The 22,575-nt window shown below is 41.1% G+C and overlaps 1 protein-coding gene across 1 annotated transcript; it reads right to left on the bottom strand.

Moving 5' to 3' along the window:
- Positions 1 to 4,246: 4,246 nt before the first annotated feature.
- On the bottom strand, positions 4,247 to 22,376 carry tdrd3 (tudor domain containing 3). Its single transcript, XM_054732401.2, has 14 exons — positions 22,201 to 22,376; positions 20,754 to 20,838; positions 18,269 to 18,334; positions 17,693 to 17,853; positions 16,289 to 16,430; positions 16,078 to 16,149; positions 11,593 to 11,742; positions 10,110 to 10,262; positions 9,338 to 9,515; positions 6,315 to 6,440; positions 5,255 to 6,189; positions 5,015 to 5,140; positions 4,714 to 4,853; positions 4,247 to 4,540 (listed from the first exon to the last, which is right to left on the bottom strand). Exons 1-13 carry the CDS (start codon positions 22,236 to 22,238, stop codon positions 4,737 to 4,739), a joined length of 2,349 nt encoding a protein of 782 aa, XP_054588376.1. The 5' UTR covers positions 22,239 to 22,376; the 3' UTR covers positions 4,247 to 4,540; positions 4,714 to 4,736.
- Between the last annotated feature and the right edge of the window lie 199 nt (positions 22,377 to 22,575).

Below are 22,575 nucleotides of genomic sequence, written 5' to 3'. Positions count from 1 at the left end.
AACTCTTTATCTTTTATGAAGCTAATCAAACAAAGTGTTAGTCAATAATAAGATGTGACCAATCTGTAAAATCAAAATATTAATTACCTTATTATAATCCTATAGAATATAAAAGTAATATGACTTTAAATGTTTCCACTAGGACTGATCTCACGTAGCATTAAAAGACATGACACATTACTTTCACTGATCCAATCAGAATCTGCCAGATCTGACGGAGGCGTGGTTTTGGTGGTGCTTGGTAAATCTGTCATCTTTTCATTCGACCATAAACCAAAACATCCGAAGTATAAAACTATGCCCACGTCATCGTTAACGCCAGTTCAAAGCGTTCTAGAGAAGTGTCGGAGTGGCCAATCCGTAACTTTCCTCTTCAGCCAAAAGAACCAACGACAAGCTGGATAAAATCTGTTGATGTTCCAACTGCTGCAACGGTTCCTTTCAGAATAAAAGCTGAACCATCACGACCCAGGTTTGGGTCTCACTAGGCGCCAACAAAACCGTTGTGACCCAGAAGTATCTCAAAGACTGGTCTGGTCGGCAACCGCTGATTTTCCTCCCGGCTTCGGTTCCAGCGAAGGTCCAGCTGGACCTCGACATTCCTGATCTAACTGGGACTTCCACAAGGGTATGTAGGCCGACGGAATGGCATTGAATGTGTTTATGAATCTCCTAACCAAAGCTTATTGCGAAGACATCACCTTCATTTCCCATCAGAACTAATCGCTTCTTCGGATTTGCTGGTTCTGAGCAACATTCCACCATTCTCCTTCTCATTCACTTTAGTTACACCATACATTCAGTGTTTAAGTTAGTCTAGTTTTAATTTGTTTAGTAATAAATCTTTAAACTTTAAACTTGACTCTCTCTCTTCTGTTGTCTCTGAATTAATACGAAGCTGTTACATAATCCCTGCAATAAAAAGTTCCAATCTTTTGGTTAACAGTACCCACAGATCCATAAGGTTGATTTCATATTTCCTATGGAATCCTATGTCTTAGGGCTTATTAAATAACATGTAATTTAAATCATTACAGGGAGCATGAGACATCATTTTCACACATGGATTGGCCACCACAGAGTCCAGACCTGAACCCTACTGAGAATCTTTGGGAATTGCTAGAAAAGGCTTTGTGCAACGGTCAGACTCTACCATCATCAATGCAAGATCTCAATGAAAAATTAATACAACATTGTGTGACTGGCTGAGCGTCCTGTCACTGTATTCCAACTGCCATGTGCCCTGGCTACTTGGCCATGGGGATATCCCTTTGGCTGACTGGTTAGTGTGTGTGACTCTCCTTCAGGAGTCTGGGGAATCAAATCCTGCCTGGGCCTTCGTTTTTCCACCTTGCCACAATTAGATGGAAAAACATCTTGTGACATTACAGGCGCTTATTGAAACAATGCCACAGTGAATGCATTTGCTGGGTTCCTTATATAGGAAACATTTTTCTGATTGGCTTAATGAACTGACCTGTAATGGAATGTTTACTATGTGAAATCCCTTGAGACGACTCTTGTCGTGATTTGGCGCTATATAAATAAACTTGAATTGAATTGAATGTGTGCCATAATAAATGCTGAAGTTGGTCCAACAAAATATTATTGTGTTACCTGTGTTTTTGGTGGCATCTTTTTTTTTTTGGCACCAAATTCAAAGGCAGCAGACTTTCAGCGCCTCGTGATTTTTATCTTGAGAGGCGCTATAGAAATGATACTTTCTTCTTCTTCTTCTTCTTCTACTAAATGTCATTCATGGAATACAGATTCCTTCCATTGCACCAGGTAAAAAGCATCCATTCAAAGGAACTTGGGCAGTTACTTTCATGTGACCTCCTTTCTGATCTCTCATCTACATAAAGAGAAGAAAGGATTTGTTGGTTGAGGCCAATGTAGAAATTATGTAAGCTGGTGTGCATTTAAAGGGATCATTAGATTAAGATGTCACTGTCACAAAGGCCCTGTGTTAAAGAGATGGAGGGCGAGGGGGTCTGGTAAGCCCAAAGATAATGGCTAAACAGCTGTGAATGGAGATATGAGGAGAGGTAGGCAGGTGGGAGATGGGACGACTGCGCCGAGGGGATGTTAATGTGGGAAACAAGGTTGTTCCCTCACAAGGAGTGAAAAGCAGTCCTCCTGTTGCAGAAGGTTATCAAGTTACAGGGTGAGAGGCTTGAAAAGAAGGCAACGCAGAAACTGGAAGGCTTGTTTTAATTAACTATATTAGCCACATAGCTCAGGAAATGAGTTAAATTACAGCATCTGGGAGATAAAACTGTGTTTGGAGGCAGGTCAGAATTTATCCGAGGTTTATCAAACATCTGATATGTAGAGAAACACATTATATAAACCAGGGGATTTCAGTGATTCCATTCCTTTTGGACTACATCCTTGTCAAAGCTCAACACAAAACTATTTTGGTGCAAGGAGACATAGTGCTAACCACTGAGAAATCACCCCACCATCTCATAATCCAATATAAATGGAAATGCAATCAAACTGAAGCTGAACGTGCTAAAACCTGTCAAGCCCCAACATTAAAAAGTGAATTGCTGGCCCATTACATTTTACTCCCACCGTAAATCTAGTCATGTAAAATCCAATCATAATCTAAGACTGTTTTGTTGTGTGTTGTATACTTGAGATCATATCAAACCATAAAGAGTTGAAAGGAGAAAGAAAAATGCACGGTCAGTATTTGAAGCTGTAGATTTACTCCACTCAAGAGCACCAAATTGGCGTTTGCTGTGTAGTCACATTAACGTGGAAAACAAGATGTAATCCGGGCGCTCCAGGCAGAATTCAATCCCCTCTTTCAAACAAGCTAAACAAAATGTAACACCAAGTTTCCTTTCACATTGTGAATCACTAGTTCCATGCTAATTGTGACTGATAGAACCTCACTTTCCTTTTTTCAATTAAATTTGCATTTAACAAAGATAACTACTACTAGGTGCTTTTTGGTCTTTTCTTTCTCAGACTTTACAATTTTCCATGACAGTTACCTCTGCAATCCCAAAACAATTAGCAGAAACTGCTACCAAAGAGGTACTGGGTTTAAAAAATAAATTAAGTGTAAAGGTGCCTGATTCTTCTGCCAAAATGTCACCAATTGTCTGACTGAAAACAAATCCCTTACTGTTTTCTGGCCTGTGTGAGGTTAGTCTCCTTAAACACTTTCAATTCCTCCCTCGCGGACAGGTTTCCATATTACCGGCCTTTAATTATTCATGCATGCCCGCTTGGTGCCTGACTCGGAAAATAAAGCAAACCCTTTGGACTACTGATACAGAATAACACTGTGACCTCTCTGCTGAACCCTGCTGCATTGTTCACTTGTCTCCTGCTGCTGGTAAGAGAAACCGGAGCCTCGGTGGAGATTATTTCTTTACATGTAAAACCTAGTCTCTCGCACGGCACACATCTATAAACAGCTATCAGAGTGTGTGCAGCGCTTGAACAGCTAGGTACAGTCTCTTTTGTAATGTGCAAAATGATATCTCTGCAGTGTAACCATCTCTGTTACAGGAAGGGGGGGATTGTCTTACCCTACGGATTTGCTTGAAAGAACACGAGAGCTTGGTTCGATAGCTATGAATCTGAAAAGTGTGTGGTGATGAAAAGTGGAGAAATGTCAATGTAGCTGTTAACCAGCTGGTAAGTATCATAAATGTTCATCCTTCACCTAGAAGTACTTCATACGAGTAGTGGTGATTTCTCTCTTGTACAGCCAACCAGCCAACATCCACTCCCTCTTGAGGTTTCTAGTTAGATGTTTGTGTGAAATGATAACTTTCATATAACCTGCCACAATGCAGGCAATGTTTTTGCCTTTAATAGCCAAATGTTTCATATGGACATAGAACTCAGAGTAATGATTGGATGTATGTCTACAACTCAGTTCTAGTTAACTAGATTTATTATGACAACAGTTGCTCAGGATGGTGACTTGATCTTGTTTACTAGATCGGATTCCCAAACTCTGCCATTAAGACAACTTTTTGCCTGCCTGTTGGCAAAATATTCCCATTAGAATTTACTTAAAGTCACAAAAACACTCCAAGCGCCATCAGATCACAGAAAATCATGCAATATTACCTTTTTCTGTTCACGATTTGACAGACAGCTTGAAAAAAAATTGCTAGGCCTTTAATCGCTGCTAGTTCATTTGTGCCAGATCACAAGTGCTTTGTTATTAATTTCCTCACAAAGACAAACAGATCTAAGTCATACAGACTCTTAATAAATGCACCGTTTTTGCCCCGAATTTTATTCAGGATTCAAGTTCATTTCAAAAGACACACAAAACTTCTACATTAGTTGTTTAATTTTATGCATCCATTTAACAAATCTTCCAAACCTATACAGTAAATATGTCCTTGACAAAATAAACAGGAGCACATGTCAGTTCTTTTATTTTTGCATCATGTGCAAGCCCTTTGAGGAGTTCTAGAAGTCCTGATGATGTGGCCATTAAAAATTCAGGAAGCACTCTGGATTGTTGCAGAAAGTGGAGGGATGAGGAAAAAGCACACTGCTGGATACAGAAACAAAGAAAAACAATACACGGTTTAGTTTTTACAGTCTAAACATTAGTGTTCATTGTACTTCTGATCACTCTCCAAAATAAAATGAGAAACAAATAAAGCATTCTGAGAACAATTCTTGATGCGCAATTACAACCGAAAACATAATTTGTCATTTATTTACCTGCCATAGTAGACTCAGGCCCATCAATCACGCGCCCTGGGTGGCTGGTAATACTGCTGCGTGGGCCTTGTGCGTCTCGGTTGTCCATCACCCCCACGGCGAAACTCTAGTGAACTGTCATAGTAACCGTCATCTTCCTCCTGCCACCGTAGATTTGATATGAATGTGATGATGCAATCAGACAAGGCGCTGTTCATATTTGATCAACTTCCCACACCTCACCAGGTTTACTGGCTACTCAGCATTCTGATATTAATATTGAATGAACGATAAAATACAGAAGACGTTTCTTTCTGGTTACCATCATGTCAGCGGGAAGGGGTTTGATGTTGTGCAGCAGGACCTCTTCACAGTTTCCATAATCACTAAATACAACCACAGCTGTAGAGCCAGACGGGTGCACAGCATCTATGCTGGCATGATAGAACTATGCACAATCAAATGGAAACAAACAAGAGAGAATTGTAATGCTTCCAAATGTAAAAGTAGATGTTTATGCAAATTCATTAATAAAACTCAGCTCAAAACACACACAACCCACCTTGTTGTCCTCCCAGTACAGAGCCAGGCATTGATCTCCAGGTTTCCAGGTGTGTTTGGTGACATAACTCCTCTCCGGTCCTCGAGGACCTGGACCCTTGCCTTGTCCCGGCCTTCTCCTTGGCCCAGGGTTGTTGGGAGCATTCTTCTTGGGTTGCTGCTCCCTGTTTGGAGGACAGGATGGGTTTGATGGGTTTGAGGGCTTAATTGGCCCAGTCCTTTTATATTCCAAATCCCCGTTAAGGAAAAGAGAATGATCCCCTGCCATCGTCCGGGAGCCCTGTGGTAATCCCACTTCCTGGGAAGTTCCTGTGGTTCCTACTTTTGAGTTGAAATTTGACGGCCAAGTTTGTTTGTCGAAGTGATCCGAGTTTGGCTGCTCAGACCTCCCCTTCCTCTTGTTGAAGTCTTCATTTCTGTCTGTTCGTTTAAAACTTCCTCTTCCATCTTCCTCACTTCCTCCAGGAGTACTCGATTTAAACGGGGGGGTGTTATCTTTCGCCCCTCTCTTGTTAAACGGCCCAGACACATTCCCACCCCCGTTTCCATTTCGGGATCGCTGGTGGTAAGATCCACCAAACTCCATCTGCAGCGGAGTTTCCTTTGGATGTGTGAAAGAAGACCCCGTGGAAGACGGAACAATCTGTTCAGCTCTCGTCTCTCGCCTGTCGTTTTGCACTCGGTCTGACCGCGACCATTTCTCCTGGCCCTTCCACTGCTGGGCTTGAGCGGGTGTTTGAGAGGTTGTACAGTTAGGAGCTGGCTCCTGGCCAGGCTTGGGAAAATCCGTGTCCTTGTGAAAGCGAGGCGGTCTGTCTGTCCTTTGTTGCCTGTGGTCACTTTGAAAGAACTTGGTTTGTGATGAGTCTTTGGTGTGATAGTTGAAGACATTAGCTCTGTTCTCATGGTGTCTTTGTGGGGGCTGACCCTTTGGCTCTGGAAAAAAATAAATAAATCAATCAATAACCGACCAGTGGAATAAAACCCAGAATTAAAGAACGGTTTAAAAAACACAACTTGAATCTGCTTTTAAGTAAAAAAAAGCACTTTAGTTCACCCACCATCAGTGGAGAGACCTCCCATTTTGGACTCAAGAAAGTCGAATAGCGTGCTTGGTCCAGACGGTCTTCCTCCTGCTCCCTCTTCTTCATCTTCATTTCTGGGCCTGCCTCTTCCCCTTCCTCTGGCTGCAGAAAACAACAAAACAACCTCTTTAAGCCAAGTTAGGAGCAGTTTGATCAAAGAGTTGGAAAGTGAACATACACCGGCCCTTGAACTCTACATCAAACATATGTTCTTCTGTGTGTAATTATGGTATGTGAACTCTTTACACGTTTTCAAATTTCTGCATTGTATGAAATATTTAACAAAAACTCATTAAATACATATATAGAACCAAAGTAATCGAATGGGACAGAAGGTTATGCCTCAGTCCTGCTGTGTTGCAAATAATTGGGAGACAACAACAAAAAAAAAACAATCGTGAAAAAAATTGGAAGCACACAGATTTAGTAATTCTCACACTTTGATGTGCTCTGAATGTTGTTTTTATTTCCAATCAGACAACTTGCTTTCATAGGTCACAAAAACCCTTTTCACAACTGACGAACTTGTTGCTTGTTACAACTCCGAAGGTTTTAAGAGAAAATCTCTCTGAAAGCAAATATTTTTGACACATTCAAAATATTTAGGAGCAAAGCTTTAAAGCTCACGACAACAAATACAGAGGACATACTTTAGGAAGTGCTGTTTGTAATTGTTTTCACCAAGCCAATGTGATGTAGGCTTTGGAATGTAATGAGAAAAATACAAGTGTGGAAAGCATTAAACTATTCATATTATTTAAAGATGCATGAAGTAAGAATGGCATCATGTGGTCAAATTTGGGTACTGCAGTCCATGTTTCACAACAAACAAGTCCGCTCTGAGCAACTGTTGACAGTTATGGATCAGCACCAAAAGATTGTGGATGACCAACAAAGACAGGTCATACACAGCAAGTTGATATGTAGATAAATACATTTCAATATTTCATTGTTATATTGAGTTGATGGTAAGTGAAAAAAGTAGCCTGAGATCATTTTAGAGCCGACTGTTAGTACTGTTAGCATTGTTAGCTCAACAATAGCTTGTAGCCTACTTTACCTGATATTAGAGTAAAACAAAAAAATACTGTGGCTTCTCAGGGGTAGGGCTGGGCGATATGGCAAAAATAGAATATCACGATTTTTCTAATATTTTATCACGATTTCGATTTTATCACGATTTTTTCCATGAATAGCATAACTTCAATTGCATATTAAAGAAGAGAAACATTGAATAAACAAACATTTATTCATATTAGGGATAATCAACACAGTGCTAACACACTTATATTTTGAACTCACACCAGAGATGATAAAAGCCCTGAGAGAAACTATTACAAAAATCAGTTTTTCTCGTTTTTCAAGTAACTTAACATAAATTAAAATCATAAACATATTTAAAGTGCAAACATGTCAATTGCAAACGTATTGTGCAAACATTAACTTGTTCAAAATACTATGTAGCTCCCAGTTGCTCATGTAGTGGATAGTTAAGCTCAAATACAGCTCTGATGTGCGGCTGGACCAGAGATCACTTGTGGTAGCAAATAACTGCTCATTCTGAATATTTTCTGCAACTCTCACTTTGCATTGAGCGTACATGCGTGGAATGGCGGTGTTCGAAAAATACTTGCAGCTGGAAAACTCGTAGAGCGAATCCAATGTTATCATTTTCTTAAATCCCACTCCTACTGTTCGCACGGGACACAAATCTTTAACCAAGTGGTACGTCACTGCATCTGTCACGCTGTTCCATCGTCTGCTGTCTCCGTCGTAAGGAGTGAGTTTGTGAGTGTCTGTTAACGTTTGCTGCCTGGAAGAAGCACTAGCCGCTGCAGCCGCAGGCTTTTTAGCTTTAGCTGCCAGCTGGCTCTCATTGTATTGTTTGGGATGCTTTGTTTTCAAGTGATTAAACAAGTTTGTGGTGTTGCCATCACTTGCCTTGACGCTCTCCTTGCAAATGACGTTTCGCTGCTCTTTGTCATCTGGTGAAAAACCAAACCAGTTCCATATAATGGACGAGGCGTTCCTCTTCGGAACGAAAACCTCGTTGTCGCTCTCAGCCGCAGCCATGTTTGTTCACACACAGGTGAAAACAAGCGGGGCACTAAATAATTACCATGACTCACTCTGATTGGTTAAAGGTCAAACAAAGGTGTGTCATTCGCTGGAGGTAAGTTCCCTTTTCATTCAGAGGCAGAATTTCAACAGCAGAGCTGTGAATCGTGATAAAAAGCTCTTTCAAAAATGACAGACCGTCAGATGTGTAGATCGTAAAACGGTCTAAAATCGTCATATCGCCCAGCCCTACTCAGGGGTACAAGAAATAACTTCTGGGTCACTCCTTTTACTGGCTTTCTTGTTTGTCCAAAACATTGCTGTTTTTTTTTTTTTTGCCATCTAGTGTTGAATTACAAATGCCTTGGCAACCCTTTGGGCTCCAGTGAGATTGACTCTGGAACCAGGAAGTACTGAGTCAGTACAGAGCCAAAAAAAAAAAAAACAATGACCACATCCCTCTTTGGCCTTTTTAAAATTAGAAAAACTGGCAACCCCCCAGATGGCTGAGCATGAAATCTGTTTCAACATGACTGAGACATTAGACTGTTAAAGTTTATTTCAATGCAAAATTCTTACTTAATGAACCTTTAATGTAACCAGATTATGCTATTCTTGCTCAGAGACGTACTACCGGCTGACTCTTAAAGAGGAGTGGGGAACGTCAGTAACACCGGTTAAAGTGCATACAGGTCTGAATAAACAGAATAAAACCAGCAGCTCAGCCATTGTGGGGCTTTAATTAGGCTGCTGATGGTTGTGGACCTCCACATCACTACCCAACCTGTTCCTTAACGCTGCCAACTTTGAAGATACAGAAAAGATTGTGGGACACACTGTTTTATCTGTGTGTGTGTGTGTGTGTGTGTGTGTGTGTGTGTGTGTGTGTGTGTGTGTGTGTGTGTGTGTGTGTGTGTGTGTGTGTGTGTGTGTGTGTGTACCTCTAGGTTGCAGCTTGTTAGATTCAGCTGCCGCTGAGCCAGGTCTGCTGCCAGCAGATCCAGTCAGTAGACTGTTTAGCGCCACTTCAAGGTTGTTATTATTATCCATCAGAGCTTGTCGAGCAGCTTCCCTGTTAAAGCCCATCTCCATGATGTCTCTCAGAGCACGTTCATCCACCTAGCAACCGGAGGAGATGAAAGGAAGAGAAAAAAGAAATGGTACACACTGCATGGAACTTGGGAGGGAAAGACATGTCACTTGCACCATAATGAGTTTCATAATAATGTCATTTAAACAACAAGTTAAGGCCCAGAGGGAAAAAGAAAGGTGAAAGCAAAACACATTCCCACTCCCAGTTCTCTCATTTTAGTGTTATTTTTTTCTGTGGATTTGAGTTTCAAACCATCTTTAACACATTCCTGAGCCAATCCGTCTGGCACCCTACTCCCTTCTATTTATGCGTTAAGTGCAAGGCTGGGTAATTTCCACTAGTCTGCAAGGGAACAACACAAAGCAAGACAAATTGGCTGCCACTTGATTGGAAAATTTGACCAGGCCTATGGTTCATTTACATTTCTTCAATATTACAATCAATGTCCCACTAAGCCTTTGAACCATGAAATAAGACTTTAATCCAAACCAAAGGAACTGAAAAGGAAACAAGACAAGTTACGGATTTAAAACTGCATTGTAGCTGTGAAAAATATGTTGTTTTATCTTGGAAACATCTTTTTTTCCCTTACAGGCTTAAACCCCTATTTGTCTTCTTACCAGCTCTCTGTAGTTTCCGTCTTGTCTGCTTTCTGATTTTTCACTCTTGTCGTCTCGTCTCCTCTGCTGGTAGGAGTCTTTGCTTCGAGAGAAGGACGTGGAACTAGATAAATTACTACCTGCATTTCCTCCGCCACCAAACGTGCGGGGGCCCTGAAGAGGGAAAAAATAAATTAAATAAAACAGCAACAGCAGCAGCAGGGCCAAACAAAGAGAAACTAGAAAAATTGCATTGAATGCTGATTGATTAGTTACCATGATTATGGTGCCTTTAAAGGTAGGGGTCACCCCCTAAAAATGCCATATTTAATGTTGACTATGTTTAAAAAAAATTTAAAATATCAATACTAAAAGTCGTAGTCAGCATGTCCTGAACAAGCTAAGTGCTTTGTTGACTCATTTGCAGAAATAGCTGGAAAAACTACAAGATGCACGGCGAAAAACGTACTCAAGAATCTTGATAAACTAGATAATGGGACAGCAGTGGCTCAGGAGGTAGAGCGGGTTGTCCAGTAATTGGAGGGTTGTAGGATCGATCCCAGCTACCGGCAGAGAATGCTGCCGTTGTGTCCTTGGGCAAGACACTTAACCCACCTTGCCTGCTGGTGGTGGTCAGAGGGACCAGTGGCATCTGTGCTCAAAGGCCTCGCCTCTGTCACTGTGCCCAGGGCAGCTGTGGCTACATTGTAGCTCATCCCCACCAGTGTGTGAATGTGTGTGTGAATGGGTGAATGCCTTGGGGGGTTTCAGGACTCTAGAAGGTGCTATATCAAATACAGGCCATTTACCATGACTACCTGTGTGTGAATGTATGAATGAGTCACTGTCGTGTAAAACGCTTTGGAGTCCTGATAAATGCACTTATCATTGCATTTCCTGCAGAAAAAATGATAAATGCTGTTTGAATGCTCATCGCTTGGTTACCATGAATATGGTGCCTTTGAAGTTGGGCTCCATCCACTTTGTTGCTATGACAGCCATGCCTTTAAATAAAGGCTCCATCCACTAAAAAGTCAATCTTAATGTTGAAAATCTTCAAAATAAAATGAAAATATCAAAACTAAAAGTCATTGCCGGAATGTCCTGAACAAGTTACGCAGGAATCTTGAAAAAATAATAGCTGAAGGGGAATACTAATGTTTGAATCCTTACAGCATTATAACAAATAACTAATCAGACAGTAAAGGTTTATAAAGAGTGTAATTACTGTTTTTATGTTTTAAATCTAAGGAATGATTCGAATGTCAAAGCCAGCTTAGGTTAAGATGAATTCCAAAATGTGGCGTGTGTTTTAAATGAAGTGGTTTGAAAACTCCAATCAAGGAAAGCAGCTGGTAAATGGGTAAAAATCAAATGTTTAACAAAGGGAAGCAAATGGAAACCTGAACATTATTGCCTGAATGTGGACATTATTAAGAGTAAATTACCTAGAACAAATGTAATACAGTCTAACAGAGTGTTTGTCTGAGGCATGTTTACATACTTCTTTAGTCTTGGCCACTTCAGCAATAGCTGCCGTCCGCTGCTTTTCAAATTCATCGTTCCCCTCAGCGGTTCTGACAACAGTTTGAGTTTGGAGAGTCTTCCTCTGGTCCAGATCCCTGCTGTCTACATCATCCTTCCTTGCACACTTCTGCATAAAAAGTAAGAACAGATCGTCCACAGTCAGTTCCTCCAGCAAAGAGTTGAACTTTTCAACTTTTTGTGGATTTTTACGGAAAATGTATTATTTTTGTATTTAAGTGGTCTTGAAAAGGTCTTAAAGAGTCTTGAATTTAACTTGATGAAACCTGGAGGAACCCTGTTAACAGCTTGGTCTACATGGTCAGTTATGCTGAAATACTGTAATATACAACAATCCAAAAGAAGCTTATTGTGCCCCAGACAAGCTGGTTCCCAAAGTCAGAGACTCTTGGTCAGCTCGCTTCCCACACCAAACCTTCCGTCCGGAATCTTGGCGTGACCTTTGACCCAGCTCTCCCTCTGGATTTTCATGTCAGTTCTCTTGTTCGCTCTTCCTTCTTCCATCTCAGGAACATTGCTAAGCTGAGTCCCATTCTGTCCCGCTCTGAACTTGAGACAGTTATCCACACCTTCATCTCCTCACGCTTAGACTACTGTAACTCTCTTTTCACGTGTCTGAGCAAAACCTCCCTGAACCGTCTGCAGGTGGTTCAGAATGTCTGTGCTCGGCTTCTGACCAAGTCCTCCAAACACACCCACATCACCCCGCTTCTCCTCCAGCTTCACTGGCTGCCAGTCAACTTCAGGGTTCATTTCAAGATCCTGGTTCTGGTCTATAGGGTCTTACATGGACAAGCACCATCATACATTGGTGATCTTCTTAGTCCCTACACCCCCAGCAGGTCCCAGGCTAAAGACCAAAGGTGACAGATCATTTGCTGCTGTGGCCCCCAGACTCTGGAACTCTCTCCCCCTGAGCCTGAGATCAGTGGACTCAGTGGTCTCCTTCAAAAAGCAGCTGAAGACTCACTTGTTCAAGCTGGTTTTTGTATGACCTTCTTCACCACTCTCTCTTTATTCTGCTCTCCCCACCTATTCCACCTTCCTCAGGATCCACTGATTTCCCTCGTTCCTATTCACTCTCTCTTTCTTAACATTTTTTCTTTTAAATCCCAATTGCCTATTTTTGCTCATTTTAAATATATTTTTAAAGATTTTCTAAATGCTTTTTAATATTTTTACTTTTTTTTTGTTTTTGTGAAGCGCCTCGTGATTTTTATCTTGAGAGGCGCTATAGAAATGATATTTTCTTCTTCTTATTATTATTATTGAAGCCCAAGCTTAGAAAGAAAGTAAATGCAGCAGAATAGAAAATGATGAAGAATGTGGACTGAAAATTCAATCAATCTCTACAAAAGCCCAAAAATTCAAAAGTTCAAGACTCGAGCTGGTGTGAATGCAGGCCATTGGGAGTATTGAAAATCAGAATCTACAAAAGTAAAAGTGCTGGTTTTAGCTTCCTCAAGATTCATTTACACAAAATGTTTTTTCTGTCTAAATTTACAAGGAGTGGTTGTCTTTTCAAATTTAAAACTGCATAAACCAAACCTATGATTTGAACAATACCAACCGGTTCCAGCAGGGTTTTCCCTACATCCAAATTTCGTGTCGCGGCCGCCTCCAGCTAGTTTAGTGCCGCCCCAGCCTGATTTCACTCTGCCCCAGCTATATGGATGTCACTTTAAATGCAGTTACAGCGTTGCGCCACTTTCGGGGCGCTGTATCAGCAGCGGTGCACCGAAAAGCTCTAAAACCGCTGCAGACAAAGATCAAAAATTGCTTTTCTCGCTAGTTAACATATCTATGGTTGGTGCTATTGACGTCCTGATTTTCCCCCAGGCTCTTCCATATCAGAGCAGGGCTGTGCAGTGAGACAAAAAAAAACTGTGCGTGGCTGTCTGTTTTTAAACGTAGCACTGGTGCAACATCTTTGAATTACCATTTCCCCCAGAACTTTATTGAACAAAAGTAAGTTACGTGTAAGAAAAACGCTTTTTACTGGCGCACAGTGTGGTCATCTTAGCCTGGCAAGCCAGACTAAATAAATGTATTATTTACTCTGGCCATGCTCCATTGACGGCTCTCGGTTGTGGGGCGGGTTCTACCGTTGTCTTTCAAATGATCTCCGCATTCCACTGGACAATGAATGTCACATACTCTTGTTTCACTCTGTTGCATCATCCCACCCACCAGGCATATAGAGTGCCCTGATTGGCCCACTAAGCGGATAAAGCTCTGTGATTTGTTCACTAAGCAGATAGAGCACTATGATTGGCCCACCATTATGGACCAGTCACAGCTCTTTATGTGTTTGAAACCCCTCTAGAGAGTTGTGATTGGCTAGCCAGAGTCCTGGTAGGAGCTGTGGAGGTTCCAATGGAGCGTGCCTAGACCAAACTTTGCAAAGCAAGAATTTGGTCTAGTTCAATTCAATTCAAGTTTATTTATATAGCGCCAAATCACGACAAGAGTCGTCTCAAGGCACTTCACATAATAAACATTCCAATTCACAGTTCATTAAGCCAATCAGAAATAATGTTTCCTATATAAGGAACCCAGCAAATTGCATCAAGTCACTGACTAGTGTCAGTGACTATACAGCAATCCTCATACTAAGCAATGTAGTTCACTAGGCTATGGTCATCTGGGTGTAGTGGAGGAAAATAATGGGCCATTCCCATCTGTACCGGGTCGGCCCGGGCCGGGTAGCGTAGGTTGTTTACATATCTGGGTGGCCTGGTATTTTTCCGGGCCAACCAAGGCTCATTCTCAGCCCTCTTCTCGAGGGGGTCTGCTTCAGGCCGACCAGGGCCAACACACCCACTGCTGACAGCAAATTCACACCTTCCATTAGAGCAAGCCTCTGATTGGTGGGTAGAATCAGCCCACATGGGCTTAAGACAAGGATGTGTGGAATCAACCGGACCAGGCTGGGGCCGACTGGGGCTACCCGGCCCGGGCCGACCCAGTACAGATGGGAATGGCCCATAAAAGAACCAGCAAAGGCAGAACCGGTTCAAAGTTTGGGATCAAAAGTGCAGCTACACGCAGATTGACTAATGCTAAAGCTAACGGGTCTTGGTCTCATGATCAAGTGGCGCACAGAAAAAAATATGATGATGGTAAAACTAAGAAAGACTAAACTCTACAAGCAGATGAAAAGTCCCAACCATCCTGTTTATTCTGCATCCTGCAGCGCTACGGATCAGAACCGCTGCAGATACGAGTCACATTACTGCTGGCGCAGGATGTACGGCAAGCCGTTGTAGTATATAATTTACAAACGCTTCTATCTTTGAACAGAATTTGAACTGGATTATTGCCAACCCGTACATAATAGACATGCCACCATTACATAGTTAGCAGCAGAAATTAAATGTTATTACCATTTCCTATACAAATGCATGTTAATGAAATGTAATATATTTAACTGGATATATCTGTGTTATTTAGACTAAGATGAGTGTTATTAATACAAACCTAAAAAGTTACTGAAATGTAGGTCAACCATTTTTAAATATTTTTAACTATAAATATCAGATGGGAAAAGGGAACTAAACACTAATCTAATGCATATTATTGAGCCTTTTATAATATTTTGCCTTTAAAAAAGTGAGGCAGTTGAATGCACAGAGTATGCATGTGCTGGCGCATGGCCAGGATGGTATCATCTCTGCCTCAATTTGAGCCAGGAAAAACCCTGGATAACCCAAGCCAGAACATTAGAACCACTGACAGGGTCAAACAAACTCCGTCTAGCGAAACACTTTTTTCTGAAACTGCTAGGATCCCAAAGTACTTTTGTGTGGATTTCATGACAAGTTTTCATGGCAAAATAAGGATCTATTCAAATGTAGGCAGCCAGTGATAAAGTTGGCTTAAATATGGAGCAGCAGTAGCTCAGGAGGTGGCGCACGTTGTCCAGTAACTGGGGGGTTGCAGGTTCAATCCCGGCTCCCAGCAGAGAATTCTGCTGTTGTGTCCTTGGGCAAGACACTTAACCTGCCTTGCCTGCTGGTGGTGGTCGCAGGGACCGGTGGTGTCAGTGCTCGGCTGGCCTCGCCTGTGTCAGTGCACCCCAGGGCAGCTGTGGCTACACTGTAGCTCATCATCATCAGTGTATGAATGTGTGTGTGAGTGGCTGAAAGACTGATTGTGTTGTGAAGCGTCTTGGGGGGTTGTAGAATCCTAAGGTGGTGCTAGACAAATATAACTTACCATTTAGAATAACTGTCCCTGAAGACTTGTCCATCCTTGCAAATATATGAAATACTTTATACTCTAATCTAATACAATTTTACACCAGGTTTGGACCCACTTGCTCAGAAAGATTAGAGCTTTACTGATAAAAGGAAACAATCCAGGAAGTGTCATGTCTACTGAGGTTTTGTTTATACTCGACAAATTTTCACTACGAGGTGCTAGAATTTGAATTTCCTCTCACCTGACCAAACGGCACAAAGGGCGGGGGTCCGCCTTCTGCTCCAATGTTACTCCTGCTGTGTTTGGCCAGACTCTGCAGGTTGAAGGACAAAAGGAACTTAAAACCTGGTAGTAGCAGCTCTTATAAAACTAGATCCATTGCAATGGTTCTGATTTCTTATTAAAAAAATGTTTTTTTAATTTTTATTACCAAGGTAATCATGGACCCTCACCCTTTGCAGCTGCCATTTCTCCACCATGTGGTCGACTTCTCCTCCAAGGATGCAGATGTTCGAGTCATCAAGCAGCAAAAGACCATTTTTTACCTGGATTGTACCATGAAGCTTTACCTTTGTTCCAGGAGGTGTGTTTAGACTGCAAAACAAAAACAATGATGTATAAAATAAACTGTTTTCCAGCCTGCTTGCTCACATTTTAAGAGTATAAAACATTATAAATGTCTAAACCAAGCTTTACCCACAGCACTCTCTAAATGACATGGAGCAGTGCCAGCAGATGGGTGGCAAAGCTATTAATAATCCCAGCTGCTCACCCATCCTCGTGGTAAATTAAAAGCGCCTCTATCTCATCAGGCCTGATAAGGCCTCTGCCTCTCTCATTAGGAAAGCACAGGGACTTAGAGGGATTTCCAGCTACTGATGCTGGAAGCCATAGTAACAATTAGGGATTTCACTCCAAACCTCTGGGATGGATGGCGCGCTCGTGCCGCCGACAACCCAGCAAAAAGGAACAAACTATCCTTGATTCAATCACACACAAACACACTATTCAACCTCAATCGATGCTACTTAATGCTTAATTGTCCCCTTTTTATATCACTGCCTTACATAGTGAACAGTCTTGTAATCCATCTCATCCTTCCTTGCCACCCACTTATGTTCTCACTCACACCAAAGCCAACACGTCCATCAGAAACACTAACTACTGCTGTTGGCTGCCAGAGAGTGTGTGCGCCGCTCATAAAGAGGGGATCTGTTCTGTTCTCTACTCTCCCCCCATCAGGAAGGAAAGGCCCATTTTCTGGCCACTCCACCTGTACAGACTGGTCCGTCACCATGGCAGCAATCACCAAGGCCACCGTTGCTTGGACGCAGAAGTAATTAAGGCTGCAAGTCGTTAAATCAGCTGCCACCAAGTGGAAATTGCAGATAAAGGCAAAAATTCAGACATGTGGTGGGGTGAGAGTGTTGACAAGGAGGTGAAGGAGGAGCGTGTGTGCACAGAATCGTACATGTTAGCTTTGAATGGGTGACGATAGGGCCAAATGCATGCTGTTCTGCATTTAGACTGCTACAGAAAATGCTGTTTAGTTTATTTTTTATTTATTGTTTTCAAAACTTTACAGTTTTATAATTTATCCATAATTTCTGAACTGTGATATTTAGTCATTGTTGCATTTTTTTTCCCACTGTTGCTGGTATATTAGAGTACACGAGCACAAACACACGCACACACACACACACACACATGCACGCACACACACAAAGGGGGAAAAAGTGGCACTTTTACCTAAGCAAATCTGACTAGCCAATATTAACGTACAAAACAATCACATTAAACTGCATCTGTTGGTTTGACCCCCCCCCCCCCCCCCCCCCCCCCCCCGGCCCCCATACCTGATCTTGGACAGATGTTTATACTCTAATCCAACACAGGTGGTGTGCCCATCTGTCATCTGTAGGCGCAGCATTCGCGGTGCACCCTGGGACTCCTCGTGGTCTTTAGGAGCAGAGATGTTTCTCACCTTCTGCACCTGGAGGACGCATGGACCCTCCAACTGGAAGAGAACAAAGAAAATTGGTCTGAGAGGCAAATCTGCTGCAAAGCACTGAAGATAATAACAGATATGGAAATTAAATGGCTTTGAGACTTTTATTTTCAGCTTATAATAGAACTGGTTTGTTCATTCTTCCATTTGAATTTACATTGCTTTATTTTTATTTAAGAGCCTTTTAAGGAGAAGGGTCAATATTCAATGTTTTAAAAACTAAAACATTTTCTAAGTTTCACAAAAAAAAAAAAAAAAACTTAAACACAATATTGTTGGTGTGTCTCCGCCATCTAGTGGCTTCCCTGAGAACTGCACCGCAGCTACTCATTTACAAGCATTTTCCAAACACTTTCTGACATAAAACAAGGGCAGTAGTGCTTCACCACTTAGCAGGAAACCTGTGAATTTCTGTTCCACTTACTTTCTCAGTTCTTCCACTGTTGATATCAGAAGGTAGAAATTTTCTCCCAATAGGCCTAAGATCATTCTGCAAGAAACACACATCATCGTAACAAAAACAGTTATTACACAAGTCATAGTAAGAGTAAAGCAGGAAAAAGGCTGATTATGAAGCACTGAAAGTTTAATAATTAACACGGCCCTTTTTGGTGAGCATCTAATGACAATGATTTAACAGATTTAGTTACAGACCTGTGCATCATACTGAGGCATGTTCTGACATTGGTTACAATAAAAAGAAGGCTCCTTCTAGGTACAATTTATCAACAATTAATAATAGAAAGATGTCAGGAATTTGGTTTGTTTTCACATTTAAATAATTACTTAAAACTCTTTAATTGCATATTCCGGTAAAACCAACCCCCATTTTATGGCCCTCTAAGCTCTGCCCTGAAGTTAAAACATGCCGAATGAATCAGGTGCACTGTGATGTGTCCAAGTGCCGTCTCAGATCTTTTGGCAGTGCTCCAGGCCAACCTGAAAAGGTCAAGGCTTCTGCTGTGAATGCAGCTCCTGTGTTCTGTACTCATCTGATACTGTGGGTCAGATAAGCCGCCTTTGTAATTTTCCTTTTGTGAAGTATTTAAAAAACTTGAGATCCTATGAACAATGATAGTGTCCTTTTATGTATTTATGCAGCTGCTGTTTCGAGAACACACAGCTGTAATTTAACAATTGTGATGGTTGAATAATTTTATCCTTAAAAGTGTGGGACACTTTAATCAATACATTTACAGTGGTCTCTAGTAGGAATGAATGCCTTGCAAGTCGTACTCAGGGGAAGAAAAGCACAGATGCGCCTGTTTTGGGAACGAGCAGAATGCCACGTCAGAGGAGAGCTTAACAAGGCAGGATTTGGAGTCTTGCTTCCTGATATTTGGATATGTCACTTCTGACTGGCTAACAACAATGCAACTCTACCACCAACTCTGCTTGCTCTGCAACGTTGATGTTTGATCTCCACAAATAACTCAAGCCTGAAGGAGTTCTACTGTGTGGTGGATTTACTAATGTGGTTAGCTTCTACTAGCCGAGATGTTCTCTGCTGGATGCTAACACCAACAACAGTCTCCCCCATCACAAGTCAACATGGGTGAGTCCATGAATGTTAAGTGACAGTGTGATATAGACCTGTTAGGATTTTCAAATCCTAGAGTTTCACCATCTAATTTCTACCAGAAGATAATGCAGGAGACAGGTGTAGGAGACTATATACATGTTCAGCCTGCATGAACACCTCAACAGGGACTGCTTATAATCAGAAATAACAAGTAAAGAGTAGGGATGAGCAAGTACACCACTATCTGTATCTGTATCTGTTCAATCATCTAAATTATCTGTATTTGGAGTGGGCGTGGCCTAACCTGGAAGTGTGTGCAGTTTAACCGGGAGTAGGTGTGGTTTACATCAATACATTATTTTAAGTCTGAAACTGATATGGACTGATCAGAAGTTGCTATGTGTATTGTTTATATAAACACTATTTACAGAGCAGCCTCAGAATTGAGATTACATATTTTTGATCACAATAGTAAAGAAACTATTACAGAACAAGTTTTTCAATAAAATCAGAACATTATTTATGAGCATTAATTGAGAGAGAGAGAGAGAGAGAGAGAGAGAGAGAGAGAGAGAGAGAGAGAGAGAGAGAGAGAGAGAGAGAGAGAGAGAGAGAGAGAGAGAGAAAAATAAAACAAAAAAGCCCCGAGCAGAGCGGAGGCAGTGACCGACGCAGCACGAGCTGTTTTTCAGCTCTGTCTTGTCAAATGCACCATGTAAGTTACAAAAAAAAGTAACTTTAAATATTAAACTGAAAAAAGCGAGCTGAGGAAAACCTAGGGAGTACTGAAGAAATGTGAGCAACAGTGAAGCAAGCACAGAGAGATCTGTTACTGTCTGTGTGTGTGCGTGGATAAGCCGGACGCGGACTGAGCTCCCGACTGCAGAGTTTTGTGTGTAGGGAGGGGCGAGCGCTCTATGTGACTGGCCAATCACAGAGCGTGAAGGCAGTCAGATACCCAATGAGGATTTTCCTTCAGCACGATTACAGATATTTATGAGTTTTAGTCACTTCATGCTCGTATTCGTCAAAAATGCTTTATCCGCTCATCCCTAGTAGAGAGGGTTTATCAGTGTTCCACAACTTTAAAAGTTTCATTTTCATTCCAGATATTGTGTCAGGAAGGCATCAGACAAACAGACCAAAGAATGAATGAATGATGGAGAAATGCACCTGAAGCAACTGAAGATGATAGAATCAAGGCAGTTTTTCAAAAAATGACTTATAAATTCATGCTAAGCAAAAGATGACAGCAAACATGCTGACTCTTGGATAACTGATGCAAAAAAATGTGACCTTTTCCATTAACCTTTAAAATGCTTTTCACATCCATTTTCCTACCCAGACTACTGTCACACCACAAAAACACTAAGAGAATACAACTTACATTGAGTGCAATACGAATGATGTCAGTGTGTGTTATTTTCTCAGCCGATCCCTTCAGTTCTGCTATGCCGTCATCACTGAGGTACCTGTGAGATATGACACAAGGAGAAGAGGAAATAATGCTGAGTAAGGTGAGCCAGCAGGAGAGCAAGTCTTTCATGCAGAAGACATTGTTTAAAATATTCTGAAACCCAGTGGGGGTTAAATCTCCAGCTGTTATTGTAAATTATTGACTTTCCTCCTAAATTTACTGATACGAGCAAAAAAAGAGTGTTTGATATGATGCACTAATTAGGCAATCAGACTTGAAAAGTAAGAGAAAGTCAACTTTGCGTAGAGTTCAGTTGTGCAGCATCCTCTTATTTAGAAAAGTCTTACAATTTAATTTTACATGGTTACAACACTAAATGCAGCTTTATTTTGCTAAATTAAAAGACTTAAGAACTTTATAACGTTTCACAAAATAACTAAAGAGGGCAAAGTCTACAAGTTTCATAGATCCACTAAAGCATAAACAGATTTTTTTCTCTAGTGCATACATTTAATGTATCACTTTAATTACGTTAAAACTCAAATAAAAAAATAGTCAATACAATTAAAAGTCCTGCACAAAACGCTCAGGTAAAACAACATAAACAAAAGCACACTGCAGAGAACATAATGTAAACAAACACTCTGGTTCAATCTGATCAATATTTTGGAGTTAGAACTTTTTGTAGTCTAATATTGATTACATTTTGCATTATTATTATTATTATTATTATCAGCAACATTACAAAAGTAACACCGACTGTGAAATTAAGCGAAGCCAAACATTTCTGCAACTGGGAATTTTATTAGTGTTGTTTGTTGTAAAAGGTGTTAAATATGCACCTGCGTCTGAAATGGTTCAAAACACATTTGTCTCTCAGATGTACTCCCGCAGAATTTCACTACAACATGAAACTGATATATTCATGCTAAATGAATGCATTTCTGAGGGAAATAAATACATTTTGACCAACCACAACATATCAATTTAATAAAACTGTAATTGCCTCGTTGGATTGTTGAAATTTCTAAAAGAATAACCAGAAATTAAAGTCAGCAGCACTGTTAGTCGTCGTTTCAAAAGCACTTGGAAAACGAGCTGTTTGTTCAGGTTTTGAACAAGTGCCATCGGGTATCAGTGACCGAACCTGCACGCTATTACGGATTCTTGTCTGACGCACGAAGTAACGTCTGTCTGCTTTCAAATGCTACGTCTGCTAAGTTAAACCAGCTAGCAGACGTGTGGTTTCTGGTAGTCGTGTAGCTTTCCAACTATGTTGCTACAAGTCGAGCAGTTCCGAGTGTTGCTGTTTATTCTCAAGTATTAAAAAGGGCAACGTGACGACTAATTATTTTATTCAACAGTTAACTGACAGCTCAGACGGCTAGCAGCACCATTGAGCTACCATGCTACCTACCAGCCCTCTTTGATCAGGGACTCTGCTAGATCGGTCATTTTCGTCCAGTCGAAGATGTGTGAATAAACACAATCGTCGGTTTATAAGGGGACCACCTCAAGAACGATTATCTGATGCTACAATGCATATTATCCTGCAAACAAAGCTCGTTAATGGGAACTCTGAATGACCCAACCGTAATTACGTCACCAACTGAGACGCATTGTACGAGTACGGCGTGCCGAGAAGGTCAAAATACATTTAATTTCCACACAATCGATTTTACTGTAATTCTAATGGTTAAAAGTGCTTTATAATCAACAAAAATACAAACACATCCATAAAGACAATTATTTTAAAAGTAACAATTGACAAATATTTTTTATTTCCATCCTG

The sequence above is a fragment of the Nothobranchius furzeri genome, chromosome 9, assembly GCF_043380555.1.
Source record: "Nothobranchius furzeri strain GRZ-AD chromosome 9, NfurGRZ-RIMD1, whole genome shotgun sequence".
Taxonomy (NCBI): domain Eukaryota; kingdom Metazoa; phylum Chordata; class Actinopteri; order Cyprinodontiformes; family Nothobranchiidae; genus Nothobranchius; species Nothobranchius furzeri.
This window is presented reverse-complemented; position numbering and strand designations above follow the sequence as displayed.

Coding starts and splice junctions, on each gene's coding strand:
- tdrd3 (XM_054732401.2), bottom strand. CDS start 22,238: ATGACCGATCTAGCAGAGTCCCTGATCAAAGAGGGCTG. Junction 16,431..17,692: donor AAACATCTGTCCAAGATCAG/GTATGGGGGCCG, acceptor TTTGTTTTGCAG/TCTAAACACACCTCCTGGAA. Junction 16,150..16,288: donor AGAAATGGCAGCTGCAAAGG/GTGAGGGTCCAT, acceptor TTCAACCTGCAG/AGTCTGGCCAAACACAGCAG.